This window comes from Hyperoodon ampullatus (genome assembly GCF_949752795.1).
Source record: "Hyperoodon ampullatus genome assembly, chromosome: 18".
In the NCBI taxonomy this organism is placed as follows: Eukaryota; Metazoa; Chordata; class Mammalia; order Artiodactyla; family Ziphiidae; genus Hyperoodon; species Hyperoodon ampullatus.
The window spans coordinates 48,568,439-48,579,735 of NC_136931.1; the positions used below are offsets into that span (position 1 = coordinate 48,568,439).

The window sequence follows — 11,297 nt, forward strand, 5'->3', positions numbered from 1 at the left end:
AATGGTAATATTGATATTGTAGGTGAGTCCAAAATTAAGTACATAATTTCATGAGGATTCAATTTTTGCAAAATAAAAAATAAGTAAAATGCCTGTAGTCTTTCATGTGAATTTGAAAGTGTGCATTTCCTGCCTCTCCAATGAAGGAGTCTAAAAACATTAGATAGTGAGCACCATGTTTTCATGTATACAATCTGTGGTTCCTAAATTCTGTTCTCTATAAAAGGAAGCAAGGGCTACTTGGAGAAATGGCATATGAACAAGTCAAGGGTAGGAGATGTATATATGATTATTCTGACATATCTTTTATGCCTAAAAGCAAGAAAGCTGTCAAAGACTGTAGAATCAGGTCAACCTGAAGGAACTGACCAAAAGTAGGATAATCTGTTGCAGGCTATTGCAGTGGACTGAAACAGTGATTGTAGGTAAAGCTTCCAAATTCAAAATGAAAAAATTTTTGATAGAACCTTTTATGGAGCTTTCCAGAGTACCAGCTTATTCTGAAAATTTGATAAGTAAAGGAACAAAGGTAAGCATTTATAATGTTCACGCACACTACAAATCAGTGAAGAAAGAATATAGAGCTACTATAGTTTTCCTTTTTTCAAGTCTTGAGACTATAATTGATATTTAATATTTCCTTCAGATACTTATTTCATGTTCCCTTTGCTAACAGCATCGCAGATTATGTTCCCTCCGTCCCTTTTTTGGTCCATGATTTTATTATAAAAATAAACAATTCCTGCTCTCAAAAGCCAAAGTGGAAAACCTGAGACTTCACATAGGATCAAGTAGAGTACTCAGAGGATTTTACTTAAGTTGTGGGGAAATTTTGCCATAGACTAAGCCCTACTCTGGGGCCACCTGACAAAGCTTAAAAGTGTACCTCAAAAGGATCAAACTTTCCAAATAATGGCATCTCAAACAAAGAAAAAATATTTATAGGTATACAAAAATATGCAGCACCTAACGGAAAAAATTATGTCTGGTATCCAATAAAAAAGTATTAGGCATCCAACATCCATTAATGAGAAGAACCCAGCTAAGAGGAAAAGAAGGAATTTCCTCAAGCAATAAAGAGTATCTGAAAAGCCAACAGCTAACATCATACTTAATGGTGAAAGACCTACTACCAGGAACAACAGAAAGATGTCTGGGCTCAACATTTATACTAAGCATTGTATTAGAGGCTCTGGCCAGTGCAGAGGGAGGGGGAAATATCCAGATTGAAAGGGAAGAAATAAAACTACATTAACGGGCTTCCCTGGTGGTGCAGTGGTTGAGAGTCCGCCTGCCGACAGGGGACGCGGGTTCGTGCCCCGGTCTGGGAAGATCCCACATCCCGCGGAGCGGCTGGGCCGGTGAGCCATGGCCAATGAGCCTGCGCGTCTGGAGCCTGTGCTCCGCAACGGGAGAGGCCACAACAGTGAGAGGCCCGTGTACCGCAAAAAAAAAAAAAAAAAAAAAAAAACCTACATTAACGTGAATATATGAAAAAAATCTATGTACTAGCAATGAACAACCTAAAACTTGAATTTTAAAAATGGCACTTAGAACACCTTCAAGATCCTTAGATACTTAGTGACAAATCTAGAAAAAGTGCAAGGTATATACCACGAAAATTAAAGAATACTGCCAAGAGAACTTAAAGAAGACCTAAATAAGCAGGGGGAGAGAGAGACTATGTTCAGAGATTGGAAGACTTCTTACTATTAAGGTGTCAGTTCTTTCCAAATTGACTTGTAGATGAAATGGAATTCCAACCAGAATATCAGGAAGCTTTTAGCTTTTTGTGTGTGTGTGTGGAAACTGATTCTAAAATACACGTGGACATGCAAAGGACATGAAACAGGAAAAACAACTTTGAAAAATAACAAAGTTGAAGGACATGGACTACCTGACTTTGAGACTTATTATAAAGCTAAACTAATTCAAGATTGTGTGTTATTGTAATCAAGATAGACAAATAGGTCAATGGAACAGAAAAGAGTTCAGAAATAGACTCAAGCATGTATATGGACAACTGATTTGTAGCAAAGGTGCAAAGGTGGCTTAATGGATAAAGGTCTTTTCAACAAATAGTGCTAGAAGAAATGAATATGCATATGCAAAAAAGCTTTGGTTTATACCTCACACCATATTAAAAATAACTAAAATTTATCATAGATATAAAATGTAAAACCTAAAACCATAAAACTTATAGAACTTTGGGTTAGGCAAAAATTTCTTGGGCATTATACTGAAATTTAAAGAACAATATAATAATTCATGAAAATTGAAAATTTCTGTTCTTCGACACTTAAGAAAATGAAAAGGTTAGCCACCAACTGGGAAAAATATTTTCCAGTCATACTTGATAAAGGATTTTAATATGAAAAGAATTTTCAAAACCCAATAATATACTCCAATTTAAAAATGAGCAAAAGATTTGAACAAATATATAACCAAAGAACATATACAGATGTCAAATAAATGCATCTAAAGATATTCAACGTCATTAGTTATTAGAGAAATGCAAATTAAAACATAAGTAAATATTATGCCACCTATTAGAATAGTTAGCATTTAAAAAGCTGAATATACCACATGTTGCAAAGGATGAGGAAACACTGAATCTCATACATTGCTAATGGGAATTTAAATAATACAAACACTTTGGAAAGCATTTTGACAGTTTTAATTAAAAAGTTAAACACACAAAAATAGGAACCAGAGTCTCATAACCTAATACTTCAAATGTCAAGGAAACAATTAAAAAATTCTTATACTGAGAACCAGGAAAATCTAAATGTGAGTGGGAACAAACAACAGATGTAATTGTCTGATAATGAGTTAAAGCTGCTGTCGTAAAAATGCAACAAGCATTTGAAAACACTTGAATCAAATGAGAGAGAAAGATTGAGAGGGAATATCAGGAAAGAAAGAAAAGATACAAGAAATAACCAAATATAAATATTCGAACTGAAAAATACAATAACTAAATTTTAAAAATCACTGGGATGGGCACAGTAGCAGAATGGAGATGACAAAGAAAGTAATCAATTAACTTGAAGATATATCGAAAGGAATTATCCATTCTGAACAACAGAGAGAAAATAGATGATTGAAAAAAAAATGTGGAAGCTCTTAGACCTTAGGGACAACAATGAAAGATCTAACATTCATATCAGAATCCCAGAAGGAGAGGAGAAAAAGCATAGCTGAAAATATATTTGAAGAAAGAGGGTTTAAAAACTTCTCAAGTTTGGGACTTCCCTGGTGGCACAGCAGTTAAGAATCTGCCTGCCAATGCAGGGGACACGGGTTCGAGCCCTGGTCTGGGAAGATCCCACATGCTGCGGAGCAACTAAGCCCATGCACCACAACTACTGAGCCTGTGCTTTAGAGCCCACAAGCCACAACTACTGAGCCCGTGTGCCACAACTTCTGAAGCCCGCGCACCTAGAGCCTGTGCTCCACAAGAGAAGCCACCACAATGAGAAGCCTGGGCACCACAACGAAGAGTATCCCTCCCTCACCACAACTAGAGAAAGCCCGCATGCAGCAACAAAGATGCAACACAGCCAGAATAAATTAAAATAAATAAATTTAAAATACTTTTTAAAAACTTCTCAAGATTGACAAAAGACATAAACCTACAGATTCAAGAAGATGAGTAAATATATATAGACTAAATCCAATGAAATTCACATCTAGATACACCATATTCAAATTTCTGAAAGCTAAAGACAAAAAAAAAAAAATCTTGAAAGCACCCAGAGAGAAATGAAACCTATATAACAAGGTTTCTCAACTCTGTCAAATAATTATTATTGTGGGGGGCTACTATATTATTATTGTAGGCTATTTTGCAACATCCCTAGCCTCCCAGTAGCAACTCTTAGTTGTGACAGCCCAAAATGTCTCCAGGCATTTCCAGATATTCCCTTGGGTTAAAAACTGTTCTCAGTTGAGAACCGTTGCTTTAGAACAACAGTCATTCAAATGCCAGTGCGTTTCTCATCAGAAATCATGAAGGCCAGGGAAGTAGCCCAAATTTTTTGATCTAAAAGAAAAATGATAAAAGGAAGGAACTTTCAACCCAATATTCTACAACCAGTAAAAATCCAGTAAAAATATCCTTCAGGAAGGAAAGTAATATATCTGACATTCTCAGATGAAGGAAAATCAGAATATATCACCAGATCTGCTCTAAAAAATGCATAAAGAAATTTATCCAAAAAGAAAATTATAACAGAAGAAAACTTGGAACATTAACAATGAAGAAAGAGCAAGAAAATGGTAAATATATGGGCACACATAATAGACTATCCTCTTTTAACATTTTTAAATAAGGTTTGTCTGAAAATATTGCCTCATATGGTTCTTGAAATATGTAAAGGTGAGTTTTAAGGCAACTGTATTATAAAGGGGAGAGTATAAAGTAACCTAACAATAATGTTTCTACAGTCCACTTGAACTGGTAAAAGTTGATATTAGTAGTATAATATTACTAATAATATAATATCCTATATATATATAATTAGAAATTACACGAAGGGATATACTCAAAAGATACAAGTCCAAAGAAAATGTTCAAATAATCCATAGACAACACAGGGAAACCGAGGCACAAAAAACAAAGGGTACAAACAGAAAACAAACGATAAAATGTCAGACTTTAAATCCTAACATGTAATTAGTTACATTAAATATAAATGACCTGGGCTACCCTGGTGGTGCAGTGGTTAAGAACCCGCCTGCCAATGCAGGGGACACAGGTTCGAGCCCTGGTCTGGGAAGATCCCACATGCCACAGAGCAACTAAGCCTGTGTGCCACAACTACTGAGCCTGTGCTCTAGAGCCCACGAGCCACGACTACTGAGCCCCCGTGCCACAACTACTGAAGCCTGCGCACCTACAGCCTGTTGTGCTCTGTAACAAGGGAAGCCACCACAATGAGAAGCCCACACACCACAACAAAGAGTAGGCCCCACTCGCCGCAACTAGAGGAAGCCTGTGCACAGCAATGAAGACGCAATGCAGCCAAAAAAATAATAATAAAATTAATTTTTTAAAAGTGTTATTTGTTGAAAACATTTCCTAAATAAATAAGTGGCCTAACCATCACTTATAATTTCACTCAGAAGTGAAATTGCTGGCTCTTTTCGTGCCTAGCATAGCCATGGCTCATGGTCCCAAGAAGCACCTGAAGCGCATATCAGCTCCAAAGCATTGGATGCTGGATAAACTGATTGGTGTGTTTGCTCCTCATCCATCTACGAGTCCCCACAGGCTGAGGGAATGTCTCCCCCTAATCATTTTCCTAAGGAACAGACTTAAGTATGCCCTAACGGGAGATGAAGTAAAGAAGATATGCATGCAGTGTTTTATTAAGATTGATGGCAAGGTCTGCACTGATATAACCTACCCCACTGATTTTATGGATGTCATCAGCATTGACAAGACTGGAGAGAATTTTCCTCTGATCTGTGACACCAAGGGTCGCTTTGCTATTCATCATATTACACCTAAGGAGGCCAAGTATAAGTTGTGCAAAGTGAGAAAGATCTTTGTGGGGACAAAAGGAATCCCTCATCTGGTGCCCCATGATACTTGCACCATCTGCTACACTGATCCCCTCATCAAGGTGAATGACACCATTCAAATTGATTTGGAGACTGGCAAGATTACTGACTTCATCAGATTTGACACTGGTAACCTGTGCATGGTGACTGGAGGTGCTAACCTGGGAAGAATTGGTGTGATCACTAACCAAGAGAGACATCCTGGTTCTTCTGATGTAATTCATGTGAAAGACGCCAATGGCAACAGCTTTGCCACCCGGCTCTGCAAAGTTTTCGTTATTGGCAAAGGCAACAAACCATGGATCTCTCTTCCCCATGGAAAGGGTATCCACCTTATCACTGCTGAGGAGAGAGACAAGAGACTGGTGGCCAAACAGAGCAGTGGATAAAATGATCTCTAGGTGACATGATTGGAAAAGTCTTTGTACTTAATTAAAGATACCACATTTTTAAAAAAAGTGAAATTGCTGGATCATATGGTTTTTATTCTTTTTTTACATGAGCATTTACCAGCTGTAAGTTTCCTTCTTTATGGTGCTTTAGCTGCTTCCCAGTTTTGTTGTGTTGGGTTTACATTTTCATTTATTTCAAAGTATTTTCTCATTTTTCTTGTGATTTCTTCTTTGACCCATTGGTTGTTTAAGACTATTGTTTAATTTCCACATATTTGTCAATTCCCCACATTTCCTTCTGTTATTCATTTCTAACTTAAATTCCATTATGACGAGAATATTCTTTGTATGATTTAAATCCTTTTAAATTTATTGAGACTTGTTTTCTAGCCTAAAATATGGTTTATCCTAGCAAAAATTGCATATATACTTGAGGAAAATGTGTATTTTGCTCTTATTGGTTGGAGTTTAGATTCTATATATGTCTGTTAAGTCTAGTTGGTTATGTTGTTTAAATCCTCTGTTTCCTTGATGGTCTTCTGCCCAGTTTTATCCATTATTGAAAGTGAACTGTTGATATCCCCAAGTATTATTGTTGAATTATCTATTTCTCCCTTTAATTTTGCTTCATATATTTTGACATTTTGTCTTTAAGTTTATCCATATTGTTGCAGGTGTCAGAATTTCCTTCATTTTAAAGTCGGAATAATATTACATTCTATGTATCTGCCACATTTTGTTTATTCATTCATCTAGTGCTGGACACTTGGGTTACTGGGTTATGTGCATATATGGGTTTTTTTGTTTTGTTTTTGGCTGTGTCAGGTCTTAGTTGCAGCATGCAGGATCTTCATTGAGGCATGGGGGCTCTTTGTTTTGGCATGTGGGCTTCTTTCTAGTTGTGGAGCACAGGCGCCAAGGCATGTGGGCTCTGTAACTATGGCACATGGGTTCCAGAGCCCATGGGCTCTATAGTTCGCAGCACACAGCCTCTCTAGTTGAGGTGCGTGAGCTTAGTAGTCGTGGCACGTGGGCTTAGTTGCCCCATTGCCCTGTGACATGTGGGACCTTATTTCCCTGACTAGGGATTGAACCCACATCCCCTGCATTGGAAGGTGGTTTCTTTACCATTGGACCACCAGGGAAGTCCCTGCATATATGCTTCTAATTGTATGTTTTCTTGATTGGATTGACACTTTTTAATTATACAATGTACCTTTTTGTCTCTGATAATTTTGTCTTAATGTATGTTTTATCTGGTAGTAGTATAGCCCCTCCAGTTTTGTTTTTCTGCTGTTTGCATGGTATATCTTCTTTTCTGTCCTTCAGTTCTGAAATTTTATCTTTGAATTTTAAATGTCTCTTGTATTCAGCATATAGTTGAATCATATTTTTTAATTCCCTGCTAACCTCTACTTTTAATTGGAGTGCTTAATCTATTTACTTTTACTATACTCATGAGAAAGAACTTCCATTTTGTTATTTGTTTTCTATGTCTTACATCTTTTTTTTCCCTCTATTCCTCCATTACAGCCTTCCTTTGTGTTAGACATTTTTCTATCGTGTCATTATAATTCCATTGTCATTTTTTAGTACTTTATTCAGCTATTTTTTGTGGGGATTGCAATAAATATCTTTATTTATAATGGTCTGTTTCAAATTAATGGCAATTTAATTACAATTTTATCTAAAAACTTGCTTCTCTACAGTTCCATTTTCTTCTTTCTCATGCTGTTATTGTCATACAAATTACATCTTTATATATAGCACGCTGATCAAAAATGTATTTGTAACTCTTGCTTTATGCAGTTGTCTTCTACATGAAATAGGAGGGAAAAAAGAGTTACAAACAAAATGTACGTTTATATTGTCTTTTATATTTGCCTAGTAGTTACCTTTCACTGGATATAGAATTCTTGGTTGGCACTATTTTTCCTTCAGCACTTTTAATATATCGTCACACTGCCTTCTGGCAGTTATTGTTTGTGATAAGAAAACAGCTGTTAGTCTTGCTGAGGATCCCTCGTACATGTTGAATTTCTTCTTCCTTGCTGCTTTCATGATTCTCTCTTTATGTCTTAGCTTTTGACAGTTTATGGTGTCTCTGAGTGTGGATCTCTTTAACGAATGTGTAGATTTGTTTTTCACTGAATTTGGGAATTTTCAAACATTATTTCTTGAAGTACTCTTTCTGCCCTGTTCTCTTGCATCATCTTCTTTTTAAAAATTATTATGTAAGTTTCAGGTATACATTATAATTCAACATCTCCATACGCTAAAAAGTGGTCACTTCCAAAAATGTAGCTGCAATCCATCACCTTACAATTGACTGCCTTCACCCATTGGCCCACCCTCCAGCCCACTTCTCCTCTGGTAATCACCAATCTATTCTCTGTATCTGTGTTTTTATTTTGTTTTGTTCATTTTTTGTTTTGCTTTTTGTTTTTGAGTTTCCATATATGAGTAACAATTATATGGCATTTGTCTTTTTCCTTCTGACTTATTTCACTTAGCACAATAGCCACCGTGGTCTATCCATGTTGTCAGAAATGGCAGAATTTCATTCTTTTTTATGACTGAGTAGTATTCCTATAAATATATATACCCCATATCTTCTTTATTCATTCATCCATCAACAGAGACAGGTAATTTCTATATCTTGACTTGTATATAATGCTGCAGTAAACATAGCATGCACATATATTTTCAAGTTAATGCTTTTGTATCCTTCAGATAAATACCCAGAAGTGGAATACCTGTATCATACGACAGTTCTATTAATTTTTTGAGGAACCTCTATACTGTTTCCCATAGCAGCTGCACCAATTTACAATCCCACCAGCAGTGTGCAAGAGTTCCGTTTTCTTCACATCCTTTCCAACACGTTACTTTTTGTGTTTTTGATAATAACCATAATAACAGGTGCAAGATAAACTTTCATTGTGGTTTTGATTTGCATTTCCCTAATAATTAATGATGTTGAACCTCTTTTCACGTGCCTGTGGCCACTTTTATGTCTCCTTTGGAAAAGAAGACCCCTATCAATCAGCCTGTCCAGATATTCTGGGGGAGGCTCTCCATACTCTTTCCTTCCCAAGGAAGAAGTAGACAACTGTGATTTTTGCCCACTCACTCTTCTTGAGCTGAGGGTGGGGAGTTATGGTGTCTACCAAAACAAACCATTGTCTGTTTTCCCCCAGTTGTATAGATTGTGTCATACCTGTCAGACCTCTAAGACTGTTATGTAAAATGTCAGTTCTTTGGGTAGCCCCAGCAAAGTTGGAGTATTGAATGCATGGATCAACTCTTTCCTTCCCCACAGTGAAGTTGAGGGCTGGGATTTCTCATCTGCTCACTTTGCTGAACAGAGGCAAGGATCTATGGTGTCTACCAGCCAAAGCCGCCATCTCCATTTTCCACTGGGTGACTAGACTTTGCTGGACTGTCGGAGCTCCATGACTGGCAAGACAGTAGCCAGTATTTTGGGGGAGGTCCCTAGAGTGCAGGATGTATGAACTATCTGCTTTCCTCCCCTGTGTGAGGCTGGTAGCTAGGGGGTTTCTCACTGATCATTTGGTATTGCACCAGGGACTAAGACTTTGGCAGGAGGGTGTCCCATATCTCCCTACAAGTTTTGGTCAGTCGGGTTTTGCATTTTCTTGGTGTGCAGAAGCCTGTCAATTAGTTTCTATATTTCTCACAAAGAGAATTTTTCCATGAATTGCAGAATCATTGGGTTTGTTGGGGGAAAAAAGGGTCCAGGACATCCTGTTCCAGCATATTGCTGACATTCCATTTATATGTATCTTGTTTTTCTTTTTCTTTTTTTTTTTTTTGTGGTACGCGGGCCTCTCACTGTTGTGGCCTCTCTTGTTGTGAAGCACAGGCTCCGGATGCACAGGCTCAGCAGCCATGGCTCACGGGCCCAGCCGCTCCGCAGCATGTGGGATCTTCCCGGACCGGGGCATGAACCCATGTCCCCTGCATTGGCAGGCGGACTCTCAACCACTGCACCACCAGGGAAGCCCCATTTTTATGTATCTTAAACTTCTTTATATTTTCCCAAAGGTCACTGGGGATCTCTTCTTTCAGTCTTTTTCTCTCTGTGCTTCATTTTTCCTGGCATGTTTTTAAGTTCACTGATTTTTTTCTTCTATTGTGTTTAATCTCCAATAAAATTTTTTTCTTGGATAGTTTTCTTTTCTAGAAGTTCCATCTTGTTCTCTTATATATCTTCCATTTCTGTTCTCGTTATGTTTATGGTTTTAAAAGTCTTCAGTATATCGAGTATAACAGCTTCTTTAATAATGTTATACTAATACCATTTTCCCTGTCATTTCAGTCTGGGCCAACGTGTTGATTTTTCCTGGTCTTTTGTCACATTTTTCTACTTCATCATATAGACACTGGACATTGTGAAATTTACATTGTTAAATGGTGCTTATTGTTATTCTTTTAAAGTGTTGAGCTTTGCTCTGCAGGCAGTTACATTACTTGCAAGTTGGCTTGATTCTTTTGAAGCTTTTAAAAAGCAGTTTAGAATAGGTCTGAAGTGTTTGCTTTACAGATAGTTTAGCTCTACTGCTAATACATAACTCTTCTGGGCTACCTAATAAATAGTATGGGTGACCATCCCATCAGGGTCAGAATTAGAACATATCTTTGCTCTGTATCAGCTCTGGGCATTTTCCAACTAGTGGCTCCTTAATTACTCTTTGCCTGGTCTTGTAGGATCACACCCTACTTCTTTTAGGAAAGATTAAAAAGTACTCTTTTGTACATTTCTGAAACTCTTCTCTGTATAGCTCCCTCCTCAACATAACTACCCTGCAACTTGCAGGCATGTCAGTCTCATGATCCTCATCTTCTCAACACAGTAACAGCAGGATGCTCTCTCTATTTGGGGCCACCTTTCTCGTTATCCAGAATGTGTCTCTATGTGGAAAGTTGGTGTGATCATGTTGCTGACTTCATTTGTTTCTCTCTGTCAGGGATCAGGTCCTGTCCAAACCTGTTATTCCATCATGACTCCAAAGGAATTCCATATTTTTTGCCCCTGCTGATGTTATGGGGAAGGAATACTGTCATACATTAATGATGAGAATGTAAGTTTACTTTTTCAAAATTTGGCATAAGCTGTTAATATAAAAAAGTACACATAATTTGATTTAGCAGTCTAATCTGTAGAAATATATTCTATGGAAATAAAAAACCAACCTGCAAAAATAAGCATATAAGGATATTTATTGCACTGCTTTTCAGCAACAAAGTAATAACCTGAAAGGAATGGATAAAGAAGAAGTGGTACATATATACAGTGGAATATTACTCAGCCAT

At 37.3% G+C, this 11,297-nt stretch overlaps 1 protein-coding gene across 1 annotated transcript; it reads left to right on the top strand.

The window, feature by feature from the left end:
• Nucleotides 1-5,165: 5,165 nt before the first annotated feature.
• LOC307066619 (small ribosomal subunit protein eS4-like) lies at nt 5,166-5,962 on the top strand (the record flags this gene model as incomplete). The annotated part of the gene is made up of 1 exon (XM_079723833.1): nt 5,166-5,962. The coding sequence occupies one exon, from the start codon at nt 5,166-5,168 to the stop codon at nt 5,955-5,957; it is 792 nt and encodes a 263-aa protein (XP_079579959.1). The 3' UTR covers nt 5,958-5,962.
• Between the last annotated feature and the right edge of the window lie 5,335 nt (nt 5,963-11,297).